We start from the raw sequence: 25,845 nt of genomic DNA, 5'->3' as shown, positions 1-25,845 counted from the left end.
ACACTTGCCTAAAACACGCAACAGGATCTGATGATGTACTTTTGCCTCTGCTATGATAGATAGTTACGCACTCTCTTTCACTGAGCTGATGCCGAGATTTTTCCAGTTGACCTATGAAAAGATTCCCAGACAAAAAGATCCTGCAGATATTTCAGCTCGTACCATAATGGTACCAAGATGAGCTGTCAATTGGACAGCTCTCCAACTCAGCATATTTAGTAAAGGTTGTGTGTTTTAATGCCATCTTTTTATGTTAAAAAAATACATGCTATCGTATATTTATTTCATGCTATGCATGTATTAGGGAAGGGTATTTGAAACAAAAATGCCTTTATAAATAACTGACAATTCATTGTATGCCCCCACATGCTGGTACTTTCTATCAATCCCTTTGTACAATAGCTGTGGGAAGCACATCACAGGTTTTTCAGCAGTATGTGTGACTTTGGCATGACTTTAGTCTGTAGAACAACTGTATTTTCCAGTTCAGTAGATAATAACATGCATGACATGACCTCATTTTTATCTCTGTCCATGCAGCAGTGGCGAGAGACAGCTTTTCAACACAGGCGCACAGAGTGTGCAGCTTACCTACAGTATCATCATACAGTTGCTTGAGTCTTGCGTTCATACTTTTCTTGAAATACAAATTCCATTAAACTTCAAAAATCTTTTCCAAAGAAAATGGCTGGGAAGCGCGTCTTTAGCTTTCATCTTTAAGATGAGGATGGATACTTGCCCTTAACATCAAACTGCGACTAGTGTCAGGTCTATTGGATGACTCACTGTCAAACAACTGTCCACCCTCGTTGTGCACTCACAACAGTTAGTATATATCATGGCGTTAATTCACAAAGACTGGAATGGCAACTGTGTCTCAGAAAACAGGTTTATCAGGATTTGCTAGTCTGTGCAATCTAATCCAGTCAGATGTGTACACATACTAAATATTATGGCATCACGCTGCTCAAGCAGAGATTTTATTGTTCTATATTTCACAAAAACATTCCAAAACAGTGTTAATTGTATTAAGAGGTAGTACTTCTCCCAATACTACTCATAGAATAGCTGTGTCTTTTAAACACAATGTTTCTTCACCAAGCACTCTGTTGGTTCAAAGTGAAGCCTACGTGGAAGTGCCAAAAACCACAGTTCACCCCTCGTCCACTAGGGGGAGCAAATCCCCATAGAGTCCCATGTTAAAAACAACTTCACAGCAGAAGTAACCATGTTTACAGCATTGTACAAAAAGATTTTAGGTTTAAAAGGTCAGGCTTACCTTCATGACAACTCTGGGGGCAGTGAACTTTTTTATAACTCCATCCATTCCTTTTCTTAAGCGCTAAGTCCAATTCAGGATTGCGGGAAGCTGGAGCATATCCATTTATAAATATTTTCATCTAGAAATTCAGCACCGTTAGGGGTTTGTCCTTTTGATTGACAGGTACCAGATATCTCACTGAAAGAAGGCAGAGTGTAGCACAACCACAGTTTTTAGCCACCTAACACCATGACTTAGTTTTAGTATGCCTTCCTCCGTTACCTGGTTAGTTCCTGTTAGCTTCCGGTTAGCTCAGGTTAGCTTTTAGCTACAGGCAGGTCAGAGTTTGATAGATGTCAATCATCCACCACCACGCTTCAGCTCTACCTCTTTGTCTATTTTTGTATTTTCATGGAGAGACGACACTGCCAAGATGGCAACGGTGGGAACGACCAATGAGCTTCAATTCAGCTCTTCAGAAACCTACTGGTGACGTCACGGAGGCTCCATCCATCTTTTATGCAAAGTGTATGGAATTCACCAAAAAAGTGTAACTCCAATGGCATTAAATGGTGTTTTTTGGCCTCTTCCTTTCAGAGAACCAAGAATTGTAAGCTACTACGCCTCATTACAGATTTACTTTCTGCCCGTCTTTTTACAAATTATTGACTAAATCTGCATGTCGTCTGTCTGTGCTGAGGAGTTGTAGCATTTTTATACTGTACCGCAATTTGCGGTGCAATTTATCCCAATACCTGAACTGGCATGCATGGATGTATACTACAGCAGTGTTTTTAAGCAAGAAATTTAAATCCAGAGGCTATTAGCAATATCAGCACATTTAATTTTCCAGCTCAAGTCTCACAATGGAGAGTAGAAATCAATTGCTGAACAGACTGAAGCTTTCGTCTACAGCCAGCAGAAATCCTGTGGGTTATCACACAGCGGCAACGGCACTCGTTGAATGCAGATATATGACCACTCAGAGACCAATGTCTGAGACGGAGGGGAAGGAGAACAGGACAGGAGAGGAATTATAGGAGAGCGTGCAGCAATTGGGGGTGTATAACTTCATGTTTTCTTTCTTCAAGGGTGAAAAGGAGACATGCTGGCACTGTTTTTGCGCTTCAAAGCCACTACGTGACTGGTTTCTTTCTTTTCATGTTTTCTGGGAATAAAACTTCTTGATAGAGCGAGCTTAGATAGGTTTGCTAAGAAAAGATGAATTTGATCAGAGAGACACAATTCTCACAAGTAAGCTCCAACCAAAGTTTCAGCTGTCTAAAATATTATCTTCATATATGTAATGTAAATACAGATTTATATCAATTTACTTCATTTTTTTACTGTTATAACCTGTTTCTATGATCTCACTGCTGCATACCTCTGATTACCTTCCTGTTGCTGTTCCATCATCTCCACCCAGTCTGAATCAGACTGGTCAGTATGCCTCTGATCTCTGACATCAACCAGACATTTAGGCCCAGACAACTGCAGCTCACTGGCTATTTTCTCTTATCGAACCCTAGAGATGGTTGTGTGTGAAAATTCCAGTAGACCAGCAGTTTCTGAAATTCTCACACAACAACCAAACCACATTCAAAGTCACTTAAATCCCATTTCTTCCTCGTTCGGATGCTCAGATTGAACTTCAACAAGTTGTCTTGACCAAAACACACCGAGTTGCTGCCATTGTTGATCAGCATCTGAACCAAAGAAAGTGGTTGGTCGCTGTAAACTAGGGATGCTCTGATCCACTTTTTGGGAGTTCCGATCCAATACAGATATCTGAAATTTGAATATCTGCCATACCGATATTTGCCGATACCAAATCTGTTTATGTGAACTATTTATGTGACTATGGTTATTATTTTGAAAGTTACCTCACCAATAGAAGTACAATAACATTACAGATATAACCATTTCAACAAGTTTTATTTTGATTTGGCACATTATACCTAACTACAACTATACATGTGTGATTTTGAAACAAAGATACAGCTTTTAGTGCAGTCTTCCTCATTGTGCGGCTTACTGACTCTTGACTTGCGGCTCGTGAAGCAGCCACTGGCTTTCTGAAAATGCTATCTAAACAAGTCATAATGATCCTCAACAGTGCAGTTCTCTCCACAAACAAGAGCTGCAGGCTGCTTGCAAAAACTTAGCCCTAAATGACCCTGTCAGTTGCCAGTTTTGGCTAATTTCAGCTGCACTGACCTCAGCCAAAGAGGTGCTCTGTCGGTAGCTCCGTATATATATTGAAAAAGAAACGCCCACATTCTGGAGGCATTATTGTATTTTCACCATATACTGTTGCATAAGAATGCCATTACTCCTTGCAATATTTAGGATAACCATTCCTTGCTAAAAAGCTGAATGCTACTGATTTGGCAACGTAGCAGGATAAGTAGCGTGGGAATGCTTTGTTTGGGGGTGGCGGCTCTCCTCTTGTCTTAGTATACTGAATGTGGCTCTTGTTGAATTAACAGTGAGGATCACTGTTTTAGTGTAACAAAAAATGTCACATTTTGACACTCAATTTATTTCTTTTAAAACATGTCCAAAGCATGTCATAAAACACATCTGTGCTAGCTTGACTAGTGCGGTGTCGGTTGTGGTATCGGTACACTCTTAGTCATACCAAGTACGAGTACACACGCTTGGTATGGAGCCGATACCTATACTGGTATCGGTATCGTTGCATCCCTACGGTAAACCATTTCATTTCTTCGCATTCACAAATAGAAAATGCTTTCATCTTCATCTGTATGTGTCCTCCATGTTGATATCCTCCATTGGCTTTGTTAATAACATATAACGATCCCTCCTCCTATAGTCACACTTACTTCTAACAGTAACGACCTGCTCTCCAGATGCTCATTATGCCTCACACAAGTACGATTCGTTACAGGCTTCGGGTTCTTAGGAGAGAACTTAAAGCCCTAAACTGAACCGTGCAAACCTCTGTAAAATTGTGAAAAAGCCAAGAACAATCTGAACAATGCTCCAATAACACACTCTCCCACAGCTAGGAGTGTCCCTGTCTCCTCTGCCTCATAAAAACTTCATGCAGCCAATCTTTTAAAGCTCAGACAAGGAGAGCCCATTTCACCAACTGGAAGAAGTTCAATTTCTCTCCTCAAAAAAAAAAAAAATAAATAAAATAAAATAAAGAAAAATCTTCCACTTGGCAGAAAAAGTGAAATCCTATTAAATCTTTCAGCAAAGCTTCCATAAATAATTTGAGGGAACAATCCCAAGTCACACTTCTGGCTTTCTGCTAACACAGAGAGCTGTCCACTTCTTTCTAAAAGCTATTGTTAGCCAACAGCAGCTACAATGCTGTCAGTTTGCAGCAATATCTGAAGGAGCTGGAAAGATATTTCAATTCAACTGCACTGTCAATGTTTTGATTGCTGAATCGTAATGTAGTGCAAAACCGTTCTATAAGCACACTGATGAAATGGCTTTCAGCACCTGAAAGGAGCTGCTTTACTCTCTTTTATAAATAATCAATAAACCTTGTGGCTAACCCAATAAAATTTCATTGAGACATCGCTGTAAGCCAGCAAACAAAAAGCAGACATAGAAAATGAGTAAAGAGGAGCCTCACCTCTCTCACAGGTACTATCCCAGAAGCCAGTCCCGGTGCAGTCACAGATGAAGCGGTTCCACCCCTCCTTGCACACCCCGCTGTTCTTGCAGGGGTTGCCGTCGCACTGCTTCCCCGTCACCTTACTGCAGGAGAACTTGATGCCAGTCACATTCTGCGTCTGAGCTATCTGACGGATGTCCTTGCTGCGTCCGTCGATGAACAGATCCCGCACGCAGCCCACATAGCCGTAGTTGAGCATGGCAGTCCAGAGCTCGGTGGGGAGCACCAAACCAACTCGGCTGTCTGGAAGACCACCCAGATACAGGTCTCCTTCCAGGTCCAAGATCTCATTTTCCCCACTGGCTGTGAAAGGGGTCCTGCGGCTGTTTACTGAGATTATCCCTACAGGGGGGAAAAAGGCAAGAACAAAAATAAAATGACTGTAATTTTAACCCGATTCTTGTTGATCCTTTTTTTTTTTTCTTTTAAATCAGATTTAGTAATAATTCTCTTGCTGCCACAGAAAATCCTACTTGTTTCTGTTCATTTACTTTAAATGTTTTGGAAATAAAAGGGGTATTTTAGCCCATATGTATTGTAGGCTAAAAGCACTTTGTCACCTTGGCAAAATAATGGAAAGTCTTTTTTTTCCCCAAGTTTTTCTAAAAACCACAAACGACTGATTCCTTTTAGATGTGACAAACCTGAAGAAAAGGTGAATGGTTAGAGTTAAAGGGTTAAATAGATACTTTAAATTATCTGACAAATCTATTTTTATTCATCAAAATGAGGTCAAAAGTGAAAATTGTAGATGTCGTAGGACAAGCCATGTGAAAGGAGAGCTGTGTGGACATGTAGCAGAAGCTGATCACACAGCGTACAGCTCTGCACAAATACCTGGTCTGAGCAGGGGCATGTTTATCAATCTGCACTGCAAAGTTTGCCAACTTCATATCTCTATTTCATGTGTGAGTATTTTACAAACCTTACCCCAAAATAATAAACACTACTTTCTGTAAAATGTGCTTTACTAGAGTACATCTTTCTGACTAAAAAGAGAAAAATATCCAGACTGCTCCTTTCAATATTTTACTGAGGTCATCTACGCATAGCAGGTAAAAAAGAAGAAATCCCTTTTATTTCACAGTCCCGATTTAAATTGCATGATAACTGTGAAATATGACTTCTCCCACATAACGTTATATTCACCTTGCAGCCAGGCAGCGAGCTCCGAGCTACAGCTCTTTGTGGACATGAAAGTTAATTCACTCGCAACTCCTATTAACATTTAACTCAAGCCACAAGTGTGATTATGCCCGTTCTTAACCATCTTTCAGTCTGGTATCCATTTATCTGTCTCATTCCTGTTTTTTCCTGTGAAAAATCCAACTTTCTGCTCCGCTATCGCACTCGGGGGCTGTGCAGGTGATTAATCAAAGCAGCGAGCTCTGACACACGGCTAAATTGGCTGCTCTAACCTGATATATAACACGAGCTGGAACACCGACTAACACAGCCGTGTTCTCTGGAGGATCTCACCGAATGCAGAGATTGTGTTGGGTTTGGAGCTCAAGGCAAAAAGAAGTTTCTAACCCCCCCCCCCCTTTTTTTAATGTAATCTTCTTCTCATACTTTCTGTGTATTACGCTGTGTTTTGAGGTCAGAGGACGTATGAATGGAAGGAAGCCAGGCGGAAATGGACTCAGTGGCTAGTTAGAGAGAGGAATGGCTTCATCCTGGCAATAAATCATAGTTAAAACAACTACAATAAGGATGTAGTTGTGATGCAGGAAAGCTGAAGTAAGTCTGAACAGAATTACATCTCTGAGTCTTGCAGCAGGCGTAAGCTCTTTCTGTGTCATTCTTAATTTAGATGATTGATCAGTCACACAAGACGTGAAGACGTTCAGCCTTAATGACATTAGTGTGTGTGTGTTTTTTTTTTTACCTATTTGTAATGAATGGTCTGAGAAATTTCAGTAAATATCAGTGACTAATTTACAACCTGCCAGATTTGAAAATTTTCTTGCATATTTAGATTTATCCAATTATGACTTTAAAGGCAGAGTAAGTAAGATTTCAAGGCGATTCTTTCCACCACCAGGTGGCAAACACCAGGTCGTGAGCAAAACCACAAAACTGCTACCTCCACAAACGACCACAGGTTGGCAGTAATGTGCAAAACTGACCCCTCATCCCTCCTCCTTGCCAGCTCCAATGAGGGCAGGAATTGCTTGTGAGCTGTAGCTCAGAGCCGCTCTCTAATAAATGGGCTTATACTCCCCCTACTGGTGGAAAAAAGTACTTTTTTTTTTACTGGTCGGAAAACATTCAAGGGTCTTTGTCATTAATTGAACTTGTAATTTAATAAAGCATCAAATATGGACAGACTGGAACCTACATGTTTAAAAAAACTATCTAATTATAATTGTAGTTATATTTTTAGCTAATTTATTTTGAAAATATAGAAAATCTTACATACTCCACCTTTAAGGGAGAGATATCACGTCTTGTTTTTCCCTCGGTTTGGCACAATTTCCTGATGTCTGAATGAAACATGTGCAACATGCTTTGGTTCAAGTACCATAGATACAGAAGTAATTGTACTTTGAAGAAATAATTTCATAATTTACTGCTTTTTGCAACTGATTTATAACCAAAAAGTGGACAACTAAAGTCATCAATCCTTTGATGCAAGTTATTATAATATCATAGCATACAGTGCAGTAAGTGTGAGGGCTCACACTGGCACGCAGAGTAGCATGCATCAGACCGGAGTGAGCTGTCTTTGAACATCAGATAGACCACCTCATTGCCAGCTTTTAAATCCTCTCTTAAAACACAACTTTTCTCTTTGGCTTTTAAATCAGTTTGAGAGGCTGCTTATAATATTTTACTGTTTTCAACCCTTACTTTTTTTATTTTGATTTTAATTTGTTAATTCTATGCATTTAAAGTTCTCCTGTGTTTTAACGATTTTATGTGGCTATATGTGTGTGTGTGGCCAATCATGATTGCTTTTAACGTGCTCTATAAATAAAGATGAGTTGCGCTGAGTTGAGAGCAATTCAGTTTTCCTAATCTTTGGTTTAGAATTTAGTGCTTTCCAGTTTTTCAATTTCTCAGTCACGTAAATTCAGTCCTTTTTGCTCTGCTTATGTTTTTAGCAGTTAATGTTGCTTAAATGAGCCGTGACCAACGTAAACTAGTTCTTTTGTTATCATTGGAGGTTGGTGCTATCATCAGCGAATTGGAAATAACAATTTCCAGTTTCTGATGAATATCATTGTTAAATTACAATATTAAATTGGATTTTCTAACATTGGAAGAAAACACAAGCCAAAATACCAGCTCATGTCCAAGCTGCTCGTTCATTCCTAAAGGTAAAATATAAAATAGCAACACAAAGCAGGAGGGGAGAAACTCCAACGTCTGACTTCTGAGATACGACAAATGCAGCAGAGTTTGGACCAAAAGGCGCATTATATAACTTTCTGACCTTAAAACTCCACATTCTGGCTTGTGTGATGACAGTGTGACATCTATCATGTGCATTTCTGGAGCCACTGCTGCCCAGCAGCATCCCTAGTCTGAGAAACTGCGCTAGACAACTTCATCATCCGGGACACTGTGTGACGTAGCAGCAGAGTTTCCGATCACACGTTAGAAAACAGATAAAAACACGTGTGCACCTTTGCTGACTCAGCAAAGAAACGCACAAATATTAAAAGAGCGAAAGGGACATAACAAGAGTCAATGTATGATCGTCTTTTGCTAGTTTGAGAGAGCTAACAGGTCAGGTAGGATGCAAGATGGATGCCTAATTAGCTGTCGATAGGGGACATGTGATGGGGAAATGGCAAAAGTTCGGTAGAGTGTGTTTAAAACTGGAGGTAAAGAAGTGGAGATTGAATATTCCTACGCCGAGTTTTGTGTTTTTCTTTATATTAGTGTCCAATTCTGTACTTTAGGATATCCTGTCAAGCATAATACTTCCACCTCTTTACTAACGATTAGTCAGCTTCTGAGAATTTGTTTGTTTCCTTTTTGGTGTGAAGAAAAAGGCAAAGTATCATGAATTGTGCTGGAAGTTCCCTCCACTGACTGAAGTCATTTTTATTTTGTGTGTTTCTGAAACTGTGTGAGAGCGAAGACGAAATGAAAGTAGTGACATTAATAAGTCTCCAGTGCCTTCCCAAAGCACAGAGCTGTGGCAGCAATATTTAACATTATGTGGCGTTTCAGTTGCTGCAGTTGGAAAACAAGACAACTGACTTATGTTTCTCATTATAGTGTGTGTGAGATTTTTCTTCCTTTCATCCTTCCTCCATCCATACCTGAGCGACCATCCCTTTGGATGTCCACATGGTGCCAGACGCCATCGTTGACTTTGGCCTGGGTGGCCTTCACCTTGATGGTCCCAGAGCCCATATCAAGCAGCAGGTACAGCCCTCCATCCAGCAGCTCCACTGCGAAGAAGTCCACTTTGTTGTTCTTCTGGCCCTTCGCATCCCGCCGGTCCTGAGGCTTACCGTGGGTGAAGAGGATGAGCCCGTTGGGTTCAGATGTGCGGAAGTCAAAGGAGATGGAGCCCACACGTTTGGTGTTCCATTTTGGCAAAGGCAGATAGGAATCCGGGGTCTCGAAGTTGATGGGGTCAAGGGTGGGAACGTTTTCGCACTTGAAGACAACGTCGCCTTGGAGTTTCATCTTGGGGTCAACAATGCGGGCAAGACGGGAGAGCTCCAACCGGATATCGTTGTTCTTATACACCACCTGCGGAGGACATGCAAGGAGGATTAACAGACTTCTGAAGCATATTTTAAAGCATTGTGGTTTTTTTTTAAATTTTTAATTCCCATGCTGCTGTAGAAGATAGGGTGGCCAGATGTCACGCTTTGTGCGGGATAGTCCCGCATTTCTATTACTTTTCACATGTCCTACAAAATGGGGCACTGCCCCGCATTGTTACGACCAGGTTTCACTTTTGTGAAGGTAAAAAAAAAAAAAAAAAAATAACTGGCTTTTACTAAGTGTGTGTCGCAAATTATTTGATAGCTGTCACATCACACCGCCTGCTGATTTGAGTTACCCTCATGTCAATCAAACTAGGAGGCGGGACTTAATGCACATCTAAGATGCACAGGTGCACCCACTAACGAAAATAAATAAATAAATACTTTGATCACGGAGGACAGGGAGACAACTGCAGGGCAGAAAAAAAGAAAGCGTTGTTACAACAAAGACTGGGAAATCATATGTTTCTGGGTTAAACCTGTTCGAGGAGACTGTGAGAGGGTTTGTCAAAGTAATTTTTCTGTGTCACACGGCGAAGAATATGACATGAATCGGCACAAAAATCCGAGTCACCAAAAACGCGCTACTCACAGGGAGGCTTTATAATAACAGATTTGTTATGTTTGGGTAGTGCTTTTATTACCAAAGAGCAGAATAGAAAGTATATCTTTTTTAAAACTTTGTCATGGCAGAGTGGAATGTCACATTGTCCCACATTTTCACTCTTTGTCCCACATTTGGTGAGAAAAGATCTGGTCACCCTAGTAGAAGATGATGCTCCGGCTCCACCATGGTTGAAAATCTAATGTCATTTTGATAAAAATAAATTGTACTTCATGGTAAACTGGGATATCATAAGGGATCGTGCTCTGGTGTTATTACATACTGCACATTCGAGGAAAGCAGGGTCAATAAAAGTAATATCTTCTAAGGTTTGTTTGTCTCAGTGATTTTCGATTTTATCTCCATTTTATTCATGAAGAGAAAGAGACTGTAAACACATGCATGAGTAATTTTTTGTTCGACTGAACACCTGTCTTATCGAGTGAGGTGTGAGAATTGCTTTCTAATTTACTGGTGAGCCAGTCTTTGTAATGTTATAAAATTCCAGTCTGCATTAATTGAAAGTGAAAGCTCCTGGGAGGATGTCTGACTGAGAGACTCTGACTAATATCATGCTTGTTTCCCTACAATGGATTCACACCAAACCTTTAATGCATCAAAGTAGAAATCGGCATCGTATAAAAGTCAAATCTAACAAAATGTCATAGAAAAATAAGGGAAAAAAATATTGTCCAATGGAATCCACTGAGGTAGAAAATTAATGTTTCTTTTCTGGTTTCTTTTTCTGGTTTATAGGGTGGTGTGTGTACAGGAAACAGCAACGGTGTTAGTAGGAACACAGCTGTCAGCAAGCAGATTTTTACTGCTGTGGGATTACTGATAATCCTGCAAGATCTGATAGTAAATCAACACAGGTGACCTCAGCTCTGGGGACGACTGATGAGCACGGGGCAAAGAGGCAGAAGAAAAAACAAAAAACAAGGGGAGACACAAGATTAGATTAAAAGAAGAAAACTGACAAAAGAGGGATGTAAACTGCATGAGACATAGAACATTTCAACAGGCAAAACAGAAGGAAAAGAGGGTAAAAATCTGTGAAAATGGCCTGATGAGAAGGAGAGTGTGTGTACATGTCAGTACTGTTAAGGTTCGATGTTATCTCCTGAACACGGTGGGGATATTATACCTACTAATGCAAGCTAATGCTTTACAGGAAATGTACTTACTTATGATGTCAATTTGATTTTACACACAGTAAACAACACTTTTTACAAGAAGTACCTTAAAACTGAAACACAATCTTTGACTTTAAGGAAAACCACACACGAGGGACCTCTTTCAGCTTGCTCTGTATCAACAGCTGGGGGCTAGTGCAGAAAACGGCATACTCAAAAAACGAGAGAAAGAAAATCTCATTTACAAATATATAGGAGTCCGTGCACACACACACATTCTCAGCCAATGTCCCTTTTATAAATCAAAGACCACCTAGAAATGTGAATCACATGGATTTTATTCACAACCCACAGAAATCAACATGTTTATGGTTTGTGCACAGGGTCCCTTTGAGGAAGCACTTATGGATGTGCAGATGTTTTTTTGTTTTTTTTTGTTTTTTTTTTCAAACCAGCAATAAAACAATCACAGGGCATGCTGTGATGGCAGCGTGGAAAATATATGTAAAAGTCTACAGAAGGAAATCTAATCTTGTGCGTATCCTTAAACACAATTGGGTGTTTTCCTCATTTTAATTAAATACATATAAAGTAAAAAGTAGTTATTTATTGGAGAATATAAAAAGACCTCAGAGAGGCAGGAGGACTAAATCCAAAGGAATTGGTAAATAGCAATCTTAAGGCTGGACTACAACAGCCTATGGCCACTGTAACTTGCTGTCATTTACTATTGGGTCAATAAGTCGCATCATTTATTGCTGTAAAAGGAAATTCAACAGCATAGTGGTGTAGTGTAGATGCCCCGTATGGCAAAATGTCTCAGTAAATGTACACTGTGTGTGCTGGGTTTTAAACAATATTAAAAAGTTAAGGAAAATCTGGTCTTTAATGATGGTTTTAAAACGCAGCTACTACATTTTGGCAGATTTTCACACTTTGGCCTTCCTATAGAAAATGCTAATTCATCAGCCTTCACCATCCGTCTTCCATTTTCTCTCTTCTCTGAGCTCTCTGCAGCAGGTAAAAGTCAGTCCAATGCTGATGTGCCTTAGCGCTTGCTCTGTAAAGCTTCCAGTCATGTTCTCTTGAGTTTCCTTTCTGACTCAGCCATTGTGAATGTTCAAAGGTGTGAGCGTGTTGATATCCAGTTTCTGGCACATGGCATGGTGCCGTAGAGCATAGTACAGCTGTCAGGTGATGCTCAAGGCTGAAAAATGTTGTTTCTAAGCACACAGTGGAGGAATCTGTTTATGAATGTAAGTGTGACATTAAAACAAATATTACTTTAATTAAGACCACAAAAGAAGATAGACCCTGTCAGGAGCTTTGATTGGAACAGAAAATAGAATAAGAAGCATAATCCATATATTGAGCTCAAGTAAATACAAATACTGTAAGTTGGTTTACTTCAGTTTGGTAACATCACAATGGCAGAATATACGAGAAAATATAATGTGAATTAATCTGCTTGATCTTGTTTTGTTGCACAGAGCTGAAATGAAGGTAAACTAGTTTACCAAATAGATATGCCAAATAGAGCACTTTGCTCTCAGACTGCAGGTTTACTGGTGGTTCCCAGAGTCTCAAAGAGTACTATGGGAGGAAGGGCCTTTAGCTATCAGGCTCCTCTCTTATGGAACCAGCTCCCACTGTGGGTTCGGGAGGCAGACTCCCTCCACACCTTTAAGATCGAGCTGAAAACCTTCCTTTTCCATGATTCTTATAGTTAGGATATGAGCATCTCCTGAGTTGGAGTCTGCATGTACGGGACCCAACTGTCCAGGTTATCCTCTTTGCTCTTATAGTTATGGGTAGTCTAGCCAACCTTTACTTATGTAGCAATGGGGATATTACCTGATGCACTGAGATCTACCTCACTCTATTTCTCTAATATATTAATGTATAAATATATGCCAAGGTTCCTGTCCCTAACTTATTTCTCCTTTTTTCCGCAGGTCTTCCTGAATAAGTGCAGTTGTACATGTTGTTCTGTCTTTCCTGTCCTCTCCACCCCAACCAGTCGAGGCAGATGGCTGCCCTCCCTGAGCCGGGTTCTGCTGGAGGTTTTCTTCTGTTAAAGGGGAGTTTTTTCCTTCAAACTGTCGCTGCTTGCATGCTCGGGATGGGGGATTGGATCGAAGTCATGACTCGATGCAATCAGTTGGTTTCTATTAAAGGGTATGTATGAATTAGCTCGAAATGATGTGTATGTTGATTTGTGTATGTAAAGTGCCCTGTGACAATATTGTTGTAAAGTGGCGCTATACAAATAAAGTTGAATTGAATTGAATAGTTACACTGATCCTGGAGATGCAAATAATTCAGATAAAATATACAAAAAGAAGATAAACACAAAAACAATACAAACTGACTTCAAGTCTCAATCATTTTCCGATCTATTGCATGTCAGACTGCAGTGTTTATGTGCGACAAAGTGACTCTTCTATGCTAGTTCTTTTTTTTTTTTTCTGTGTTTGCTCCACAGCTAATCTCTAGATGTGATGACAGAGTTCTCTGGCTATTATCCATCAGTAGCAGTGAAATCTACAGTAACTCAAACTAGTTGAATCCGGAGCAGATTGTGCTGTCATAAATTAGCTGAAGAAAAACATAACAAACAAATAAACAAAAAACAAGATGACAGATTGTTTAACCACTGTTACTGATCTCTTTGAAACACTGATGTGTGTATTCCTCTAAATCACAACACCTTGTATTCCACTTCCAGGCTTCTCTCAGGTAAGAAGAAAAAGACACTTTAATGCTGCTCATTTGCAACAGAGAACTTATTTGAAGTGTTGCAATGGCCGCCGCAGATTACTTGGATGGAAATCCCTCAGATTAATAAAAGCCAAGCAGAACTTTTTCAACATAACTATGATTAGTTATTGCTGTAGAAAACTTTGTCTTTAACGGGTCACTCATCCACCCTTATAACCTTGAGCTCTACAAACAGCGAGGCTGCAGCAGCATTGCTCTAATTTCCAACCAGTTGTCCCTTTTCCACTCTGGGATTATGATTTTGTTTGCCCCTCTGCAGGCTGATCAATAAGATAATGAAAATGATGTTACTAAAAACGAAGTGACTACAGCTGTATGTACATCATATTTTCTTTGTTATGGCTGCACTTTGCCACACTATCCTTTAGCCTATCAAAAGCCAAATAGAGCCCATTCATAATGCACACACAGGGGACTAAAACGACCCCATATAAAGCCAAGATCTTCCATCTCTGCTCCGGGATGGTGTATTGATCGAGGCTTGGTGAGGCTATAAGGAGACGGGTGAGGGTCAGCAGTTGGTTAGAAAAAAATGGCGTTTGTGTACATAGACACTAATACGTAAACAATCTCCACCCTAATCTACTTCAGATCAGTGCTCATGTCCCTTTGGCCTCATCTGCAGCTGCTGTCAGCTGCTGATTTAACCCCAGTGTTAATGAAGCAGGATGGTAATTCCACTGACGTGCTGAGAAAACACACACACATATGGCGCTTGTGAAGATTTGCAGATGAGACATAAAGGCACAACAAATACAAGTGCACACATTTAAATGTGCAAACACAGAAAAGAATTTCATACATGCTGAAAGTGATACGATTATTCTAACAGGGATAGATAACGATTTTCAAATAGCCATTTTGTTATAAGAAATCCAACATTTTGCTGCTATTTTTGTTGGTTTTTACCAGTTATGTGTTGCTACTGGTATACAGCGGGGTTAATTTTCTAAGCTGTCAACCACATTGCTAGGCTCTGGTGCAAAGTGTGTGGTGATGCATAATTTAGTGCTAACATACAATAAATATCTGAAATATGACAAGCCAGTGACAGCAACTGGCAAGTTTTAAAAACGAGGTCCTGCTTAACCTGTGCAAAGTAAAGGTAGCATGCATACGCCTAGCAGCATGTGCAGTCAGCTGAGAGTAAAGCATCCAACAGAAAATCCATCCACAAATACGCAGTCAGGAAGTTTGATGTCAGACGTAAAGAGCAAATACAAGACCTCAAGTCAAAGACGATGGCTAAAGACATGCTTCCTGTCAGTTCTGGTGGAGGTGAAGTGTTTTTTTTTTTAAGTTTAATGGAATTCATAATGTTCATGTATGTCACTGACGGACAAACATAGGATTGTTTCTCCATGTTGAGGGAGAAAGTGCTGCGAGTGCCGTGTTTTCAGTGGTTCTGTGGTGACCATTGCCTTTTTCATTGTTGTCTTATAGAGAAGATGCAACCAGCAGGACCACATGCAGATCTCAGCTGCACCAGCAGCTCTAATGACCAGCACACAAAACAGAAATTAGCTAACAGAATTTCCTATACTGCTTCCTAGCTTGGAGGCAGCGCAGGTGATAAACATCATGGGGAATGGTGAGTCCTCTGCAGAATGTTTTGCAAGGGGATGTGGATGACCTTGGTTTCGAAGGACAGTTAGGCTTTGTGTGTGCAGATGGAAAGATTTCTGTATTTGCAGAGGTGCAACATCAGCGAGATGAACAAGATATTGAGCCTGTGAGGAGGTACACCTGAGAATTCATGCAGAAAGAGGTATTGACTGCATACATAGCGAGGAAAGGTTTTGCATGCAATAATACCACTCTACATTAGACTCCGATATGCAGGTGAGGAATTTAACAAGGTTGTGACTGATTATCACAATCTGATATAATGCGTTATTATACCACACATTCAGCCACAACATTAAGAGCTGTTTACTCTTTTCACACTGTAACCACAATCTTATTCAGTAAAGATTTTCGCGATTTTTTTTCAATTATTTATGCATTTTCTTTTACTGGTTTTTATCTTTTTACATGTTTAATTTGACAACTGCCTTTTACTTTCATCATGCCTACAATAAATTAATTTAACAGAGACAAACCCAGACAGGTTAAAAAAAAAATTCAGACTGAAAATATATCAACAACTGATATTTAATTAACTTTGGCATTTTCGGAACAATGGTGTAGTTGCAGTCGAAAATTTGTAGACTCACCAGTCTATGCATGCATCCATTTGCTAAATGCATGCATGTTTGATTCTTTGTAGTTTAAAATTCTTGACTAGTGTACAAACTTATTCCAAACAAAAGGTAAGCATTGATATCAGAGATTAAAGCAGGTGACAATGCATCTATATTCTAAGTTTAAAATATATTTGCTGTTGGGCAGCATGCAAGAGTCTTAAGTTATTAGTAAGTGCTTGCATTGCAACACCTTTTGTGATCTTATTGTAATGAAGATGTTATGTCTCTAACATGCTTTAGCATAGCTTGCTAGTAGATGTCAAATAACAGTAATAATCCTCCAACATTGTGTACAAAGCCCCAGTGATGTTAGCTGCACATTCTCTATGCTGTAGGTTAGCGCCCACTCAATTAGCAAGTGTTGAAAGTCTACATGGACAGTGCTTACAACATCATACACAACTGTCATGCCATTTTGTATGCAACTGGAAATATATAATTCTATTCAGCAAACCAAAGTCTGGTGCGGTAACTCGCAAATGTGCTTTTCATGACGACTAAACATTGGAGATTACAGAGAAAAGTAATAGCAGGTGTACATGCTAATGCTAACAACGCAGTGTTAGCCAACAATAAACACTTTTTGAGGATGGGGATGGTAAGATAATATCAAATAATCAGAGATTCTGAATAGTATTTTATATTTTCTAAGGATGTGTGTTACCTTTAGCTGAGAATAACATTTATAAACAGGTACAAGGAATGACAAAGAGTTTTGCTTATGGTTTAAAAAATAAAAATGTGACACTTGGAAAAACCATAGCAGCGAGTCAGCAGGCCTTCTTCTCATAATCTGGGTGAAATAATCCCTTAATGTCACCAAATAACAGAATGGAGAAAAGCCTGTCCAGGCAGGCAATCTCAGCTTTGCCACATGATACGCTATTCACTGCGACACACATAGAGTCTCCTATAACTCACACACACAGTGAGGCGTCCCATTCAATCTGTCACATTAACTCGCCCATGAACTCACTGCTGAGGCTGTTGCTTCCCAGTTCCAAATAAAAACCTCTGCCTCCATGGTTGCAACCTCCACATCCTTCAGGGTCACGCCTGCAACGGCACTTTCATTCGCAATTTGTTGTTTATTTTTCTTATGTCTTAAATTATTTACTTATTAATTATTTTTTACTGCCTCATTTGATCAAAAATTTTTTAGTTTTTTAAATAGTTTTATATAGTTTTTTTTTAAATACACTTTGCTGTCAGTCCACCATCATGCAGCTGCACTTTTTTGAAAGAGAATTTTAGCTGATTATAGCATCTTTGTGTTTCAGATGCTGAGGTCCTTTAATCATTTTATGTTCTCCTTCTTTCATTAGGGATCCACTTTTTAGGATATATTAAACCCAAACTCTCCAACAGGAAGTGTGTGCTCTAAAATATTATGCATTTAGCTAAAATAGCTAAAATGTGTTTTTAGATTAGCTGGGTAATAATATATTAGAAAATTGGATGATTTTACATATTATTTTGTGATCTCCAACCAACAGGAAATTAGATTTAGCCACAACAGTGGGATGAGGCGGGGAAATCTTAACACGGTGTGTGTTTAATTTCCTGTGGAAAGCTGGAGTGATGCTGTCTCAGAAGCAACAGTGAGTTGGCTGCAGTATCTCCAGTCAGTCGGAAATAATCATCAAGCTTGGTGTCTGATTCACTTTCGTAGAGATATACGTTTTTAAACTTAGATTTGGAGATAAAGACCATATCTGGAACAGTGCTTTAATTACTATGTCTTCAGAAGATGTCCATAATGCTCCTGGACCATACTCATCCCTTCCTCTCAATCCATTCCCATCCCTGAGATTAGTAATTCAACAAAATCCTTCATTCCACCATCCATTTGGGCTGTGCTACATGCCAAAATAAATGATCACAATATTTTCTGTTCTGATTGACCTTGATCAGGATATAGTGGTTGTTAAAGCTGCATTATTGAACTTTGGAAGGTTTTCTGTCATTGATGCTACCAAACGAAGGGTAATTCAGCATTAATCTTGCTTCCTGTCTCTTCTCTGAGCTCTCTCCAGCCAGTAAAAGTCAGTCAGATGTTGACTCGTCTTATCTCTTGCTTTGACCTTTTCTCTATTGCTCTTCATTACTTCCTCCATTACTGTCATCTTGTATGTTTTTTTTTATGAATCAGCCATATGAACATTTAAAGCAGCCAATGTATTGATACCCAGTTGCTTGCGCACCATGCAGTGCCATAACTACTTGTCATGTTTACACAGTTGTGTGTCCATGTTAAGGTCCCCGGTACAACCTGTAGCATCTTCAACTGATGACAATGTCTGAACATCGTATTAATTGTCTTTTTCACTTGATCATGTTTGTAATCGTTTTTTTTTTTTATGTAATATTCTTTCCATTTTCTCTGTTTTTAATTTTCAACCATGTTTCAATTATTTTTTATATTTTTAATGTCTCTATAGAGCACTTTGAATCACACTGTTGTTGAATTGTGTCATGCAAAAAAATTGCTTTGCTTTGTCTTGTCTCATCTGTTCTTGATCATTTTTACTGAATGCAAAGCACTTCCATATCACTGCTGCACTGCTGTCTTTTCTATCAACTACTTCAATAGTTTGAGGGGATGACATGAAATAGGCTGACTTATTATTCTCTTCCATGTTTCTGCTCAGTTTCCTTCCTCCTTGTATCGGCACGTCATTGTATTTTAATTTTCCTGTTGGGTTTTCTTGGCAGTTAGCAACCAGCTTGGAGGCAACCAGTTGATTGCAACCAACTAGCAGACCACAGGGTGCTGACAGATAAACAGCTGGCTAGCTCTGCAGGTGGCAAGGGTGAAAATGTCTCTTATTTATCACACACACTGACATACATGTATAAATGTTGCCATGATTTCGTTGTACTTTTATCTCCCATTTCCTACCATGCACATTTCCAAAAGCAGCCCCATTTGTGGGTTGTTCATGCAGAAAATTACATTCAAAGTGTTTGTGGTTTGTGGTTGTAAGAGTACCTGCATGTAAAAATGGTGATGATGATGAGAGTCCACAATGTACTTTTGTCCAAACCATCACAGTCTTTTCTATTTGTTACCTAAAAATCAACTTGGATGTGACAAAACTGTCTATGGATTGTATTCAGGAGCTTAAATAAATAATTTATTTGGTTGTTTTAAAGGAGTTTAAATAACAAGGATCAGAGAACACAAGGATTTATTGTTTCAGCTGAATATGGTTTAGAATCCAGCAATGAAAATGAGATAAAACTTCTATTTAGGCTAAATAAAAAATAAACTAAAATATCCAGTCATGATTTGTGTTGCTGATTTCAATCAGACAATTAATTGAAAAATAATCTTGTTTCATAGAAACTAAAACAACACCCTGTTCTGTTTTTTGAGCTTTGATATGCCAACATAATGAGAAAGAAAACTAAAGAAATGAATTTCTCTTTGCAGACATTAATCCTTACTCCTATTTTGAGTCAAATACTTTTAGAACTTAGTAGTACAACCTGTGCTTACTTGCACAGAGCGAGGAGAAACAAGCATGTTTTAGCTGTCCGCTTTTAAATGAACAATAAAGTTTTGATCCAGTTCATCAGTAAAAACACTTTAATTTTGCCTTATTTTCTTTTTAGAATTAAAAAAAAAGCACAACATCAGTAAGAAAATGTTTTGTTTTGTCAAAGTTTACAGGATGCGGGTTGACTGCAGGTTTGCACTTGATGTGAGAGCATAAAACCTGCGCGTAGCAATGGTTTACCAGTGTTACAGCTTAGCCTATGGGCGGGTGAGGACGAAAGGTGAAGGCATTCCATTAAATTGTGTGGTTTACGGACATCCATCACCACTTGGCCTTCTACAGGGCATAAAAAAAGTCAAATAATTAAAAGGACATGGTGACATTTGCATTTGGTGTACAAGGGAAAGCAAGCACCGCCTGCATGCAACACACTGTGACTAACCCAAAACTGATGATGACTATGTTCCTTTAAAATGCCAAATTTCTGCCTCTCTTCGTCCTCTTGTGCCATTCTCTTCATTTCCATTCGTTCACAGTTTTATGTTTGTTGCCGTTACCCATCTGCTTGCGTTCGCTTCACCTGCACCTGTCTTCTGAACTCTGCCACTTCCCTCACCACTTTCTCAACTCACACACCCTTTCCACCTCCTGCTCACAACTCGTCATCATCAGCTCATCCTCTCTCAATGGAGATGACACTGCATGTCCCGGCTAACCCCCACAGCCTAACACAAGTCGTCGTCTGCAGCTCTAGTGCCGCCACGGGTGCCAGCAGTGCCCAAAGGAGGGGCTAGACAGAGCTGGAGTGGAAATAACGGAAAAAGAAGAGGGGGGGTAAGGCTGCATGGCGACACGAATATCAGGCTGACCAGAGAATCAAGCAAGCAGCCGCCTGCTGGTTCATTGGTCACATGGTGTGCGGCAACCCACGTTGCACAACACGAGCATGGGTGGGACAAGTGTGTCTGTGTTGTGTACGGATGACATCTCATGTAGCCTTAAGGCGCACATGAGTGCAGCGAGGACTGAGCAAGAGAAAAGGTTGTAACAGCATGTTGTAGCATCTCTTTGTTGTCATACTGAACAAAGAGAAAAGGAGGCTTTGTTCAATGTTCAGGTCATCATTTCAGAGAGGTTTTCCTTAATTTAGATTTTCCATTCCAGAAGCAGAGGCCTGAACGCATCAGAATTTTTTTTTTTCGCTTCAGCAGCTTTGCCAACTCCCGTAGCCAGACGGTGCGCACAGACAGACAGAAAAACCGACAACTTTTTGTGTAAACAATGGTGCAAAAGCCACAGAATCATCCCCTCATTAAACTGGAATAGTGAATGCAAAAGAAGAGGTGGTCGGGGCCAGGATGGGGAAAACAATGCCGTGTGGGGGAGAAAGACCGAAGCAGACACACAGGGAGAACACGTAGGTGAAAACACGCATGCAAATGCGAGCCTACAGTACGGTGAAATACACAACGAGGACCTAACGACACGATCAAACAGATATAGCAAATGAGAGAAGGCATGAGGGTGAGATCACAAGGCCCCGTTGTGAGCAATTTGCATGGTCCTGAGGAGCAGCCAGCATCGCACCAGTTTAATGGAACAACATATGATAAACAGCCGAAGAGCTCAACTCAACCCCACCGTGATTCACCTCTACGCAACGCTCTCACTCGAGACCCAGCTCACGCTGAGTCACGCTTGCTCTGATAATATTGGAAACACATGACAGATATGACTGTCTTTGCATTTGCAGGAATGGTTAGCGACAAGCTAATGAAACACAGAGTACACACATAAACATGAAGCAGCTGAAGAGGAAGCCTTCTTCCTCTTTGGCGCAAAACACAGCTAGAAGGGGAGAGAATATTGACTTTGCAGAGCATGTATGACGATGCTAAAGGCAAAGACTCCAAATGAATGCTAACAGCTGCATGTGTAAACAAACAATCGCTCGCTAAATTAAAAATTGTAGCTTATTACTAAGTTCTGCCCACAGGTGGACCGAAATGATCAATAAATCCAGTTTTTTTTTTTTTTTTTTTGCCTCCAGATATGGGAGAAGCTGCATTGCATTGCTTCAGTTTTTTCTTCTATATCTGCATGCATTAGTCTAGGTGAGGAAAAGATCAATGCAGCACTTGTGTGAGATCACATTGTGGATCAGTAAACAGAGGAGTCGCCAAATTACTTCTCCAAATAACTTAAATGAATCTTTTGGAATTACCGAAAGCACCAGAGGGGTGAATTTAAATATAAACAATTAGGCCTGACTTGTAGAGCAGCGTTTACACAATCCAGTTAAACTGCAAAGCAAAGGCAGGAATGTGAAATTAGCTGTGCTGAAAGAAACCTATAAAACACAGCGATCAAACTCCCTCTGCACTCCTGGTCTAAGTTTTCATTTACGTTCCTTGCCTTGTTCAGACCACACTAGAAAAAAAGGGAAGACGTCAAAATGAAAAAATTAATTCAATTCAGTTCAATTCAACTTTATTTATATAGTGTCAAATCACGGCAATGCTATCTCAAGACGCTTTATAGACAGGAAAAAAAAAACATAATGAAAGCCAATTCATAATACCCTAAATAAGGAAACCAACAGATTGAGTTGGTCTCCCATCCTGAGGAAGCACACCGGCGACAGTGGGAAGGAAAAAACTCCCTTAGTTACCAATGAACTGATTAAAAAAAAAAAAAATCCCTCTAAGTTGCAAAAAGAAACAATGGAAATAAAGACTTTTCATTAGACATATTATTAGTATTTAATTTTTTTTCACAGGTTCCATCAGAATTAGCTTTTTTTTTTATTCATTTTGTTGATGATGAGTTTTCTGCTTTCTGAAGAGAATCACCAAAGTAAAGACAAAAAGTGGAAAAAAGCGGAAGTTTGGCTCAGCCGCTGCAGGAAACACATGTTCCCTGTTTGAGGAGGGATTAGGCTAATAGATGGACAGCAGTCTGAGCAGCTTAGTCAACACCGGTAACAATAAACACAAAGTTACTTTTCCTTTACAAACCTGGAACTTGGCAGCTTGTCTGTGTGTACGCTTCTTCAGATACCTATAAATTTTGCCAGCACTGCCACACACTCTAACAGGCTTTAGATTAAATGTAAAGAATATGATTGGAGAGAAAAAATAATGAGGCGAGAAGGTAAGAGGAGTCTGCATGAGATCCTATTAGATGCCACAAAAAACAAATAACTATTTGCTGTATGGCTGAGTTAAAGGTAGAACAGTGTCGAGTTGATTAAATGATTATTTTTATCAATTCCATTGATTTTACCTGGAAGTGCTGCAGCTGCCTGGTTTCTTTATTCTGGTATGATGAACCCAAATGATTGCTATGCAATTTCATAGCCTCATATTAAAAACGAATCTACACTGCAGTTTCTGAGTGAGTTTTAATGGGATCAAACTTGATCAATCTTGAAATGTCACCAAACTGGTCCAAATTTCACAAGTATGCAGATTTCCACATCATAAATGCTGTAATATTATTAACCTGAGCAAGAAAAAGTCTTTCATTAAAAAAACTACTTTAATGTTAGCTTACAGTGCTGTGAAAACGCCTTGAGTATCCCCATCATTTATCCGGACATTTTCAGAAAAAAGAAACTAGGTGGAATTTTTTACTATGATATGTTGAAAACAGACATGAAAATGCAAAAAAAAAAAAAAAGAAAAAATAGACCTTGTATTATTCTAACCAGCTCTAAAGTTGGTCATCTGCTATGACTACCTTTTACAAGGCAAGCAACTTTTTTTGATCGCTTTATTTTCTTTCATTTTCAGCATAAAACAATTTTTTTTTTTAAAAAGTAACAATTGAATGGAGGTCTTGGTTCATACCAAAACGACAATTTTAGGTTAAATTTTCTAATTCCAAGGTATTTCATTGAGTGCCCTATAGAGTGTTAAAGTAACAATTTGTGGGTTCTGGTGGCCTTTCTTTGACAGGAACAAAATGGGAAGGGGGTCAGAAAGAGTGGGAGTATTGAACAGCAAAGGGTCCTCGGCTGGGATTTGAACCTGGACCAGTTTAACCTGCGTCGAATAATTTCAACATACATCTGGTTGCATAACAGCGCCGTTAATCAAGCAGATGAACTAAGTACCACTCCAGAGAACCCAATTTGACAAGCTTTACTACAGTTTAGTTTTTAGTAACAATTTTCCAAGATTCATTAGAGACATTTCCGAATGTGTTCTTTGGATATTGACTTTGTGTTTCGTGACACTGAGGTCCAGGCTTCTTCATAACCACTCATGCTGACTTTAAATCTGGTGCCATTTCACATTCCTCTACATTTCCCCCCCTTTTCCTTTGTTAAGAATGGCTTCTTGACAGCCATGCTAGGATGGAGACCATTCCTGATGCCTGTTTTCAGTTTTTGGATCAACTGAAGGTTTAGATGCATCTTTAGGTTCCGCTGAATTTTCTTCCTTTTTCCTGCGGACATCACTTTTCACCTGCTTTAGTGGGTTTTTCACACCAGCCTGTTCTGGAATAATCTTGTTTTGAAAATAATTACCACACAATCTTTTTTTTATTATTATTATTATTATTATTATTTTATTTATGTTTTTTAGATAAAGCTGAAGAAAAGGAACAAAAGGTGCGTCCTTGTGACAGGCTGCTGGAACAACGTCTTAAAAACTTTGGGTTTCTTTGTTATGAATAGACAAAAGAACTAATTCTTCCCTTGAGTTAGATGTGTTTTTTTTTTTCCCGGTTTGTGTCACAAAACAGAAAGAAAAAAAAACAAAAAAACATTTGCCTGAATATGATCAGGTACAGTCTAAAAATGAGTGAAACAACAGCAGATGCTTAAAATGCACTTTTGAAAGACCTTCAAAAACCCCAAAGAGCTACTGTTCAACAGCACTTTAAAGATTTTTTTTTTTTTTTAAAAACATCTGCTGCTTCAAAAGAGAAAGTAAAGAAATGAGGCACGGCCCAAGACGTTACTATTTTTTTTATTGTTGTTGTTGTTTTAAACAGCCCATAAGTGCCACCAGCTGTCTCTTTATTATCATTACTTGGTGGAGAGTAAGTAATGGCGAGCAACACATAAAAGACTACCTGCTTAATATTTTTAGGCTTTGCTCACAAGCTGAAAGTGCCAGCAAATATATTAGAAATGTCCCAAAACAACTACACTTTCTCCCCATTTCATCATAAGCAAATATTTCTTCCAGATTGCTGCCCGTCGGGAGGCGTTTTAGCTGCACGCTCAAGCTGATGCTGCAAATTACATGTGACAGAAGCAATTTTAGGAGGCTTTCTCACACACAAGTGTTATGAATTAGATTAAGCAGGGAAATATTGAAAGTCTGATGCTTCCGCTGCCAACTCAGCAGCTTTAATTGATAATGCAATTTGACTTTTTCTCTCATTCTTTCCTTGCCTTTCAGGTAAAGTGTGATGATTATTGTTTTAGTATTTTTCAAAGACAGCCGCTCTGATTAAGCAAACAGCGGGAGAGCAGCTGCGCGACATGACAGCATATATATAACATCGGTAGCGGAAAGGTTACCGTTTCATATACGAGCGACGATGCACCTGTTCTGGATTTGTATTCATCTGAGCGTCTTCCTACCTCTCTGAGGCAGCCCATGAAATTGTTGCTAACTGGAGATCCTGGCAGGTCAGCAGTGCTGGGGCTCCCCCCGACATAGAAGAAATCATCGGAGCCCAGCATGGTGTAGTCTTCCTGGGTGTAGCCAGTGGTTGTTAGGATCCCATCAACGGAGATTGTCACCTGTTGGAGGGTAACACATAGCCAAAGCCAAGCCATTACACTCTGGGATTCGATTCCGTGCTGTGTATAAAACACACTTCCCTCCTTGGTCTGCATTTGAAATGAGCTTTACAAACTTTTCTTTCGATTCCACAATATAGTTTTTTTTTCTGTATTTTT

At 39.5% G+C, this 25,845-nt stretch overlaps 1 protein-coding gene across 1 annotated transcript in view; it reads right to left on the bottom strand.

Moving 5' to 3' along the window:
• Nucleotides 1–25,626, bottom strand: part of nrxn3b (neurexin 3b) — a gene marked incomplete at its 5' end in the record, with an annotated part of 250,073 nt that extends 224,447 nt beyond the window's left edge. Inside the window, 3 exons of the mRNA XM_079255634.1 lie at nt 4,875–5,258; nt 9,194–9,632; nt 25,525–25,626. Coding sequence (XP_079111760.1) covers nt 4,875–5,258; nt 9,194–9,632; nt 25,525–25,626 — 925 coding nt within the window. The remainder of the gene's footprint in view (nt 1–4,874; nt 5,259–9,193; nt 9,633–25,524) is intronic.
• Between the last annotated feature and the right edge of the window lie 219 nt (nt 25,627–25,845).

Source organism: Telmatherina bonti (assembly GCF_933228915.1).
Source record: "Telmatherina bonti genome assembly, chromosome: 16".
NCBI classification, from domain to species: domain Eukaryota; kingdom Metazoa; phylum Chordata; class Actinopteri; order Atheriniformes; family Telmatherinidae; genus Telmatherina; species Telmatherina bonti.
This window is presented reverse-complemented; position numbering and strand designations above follow the sequence as displayed.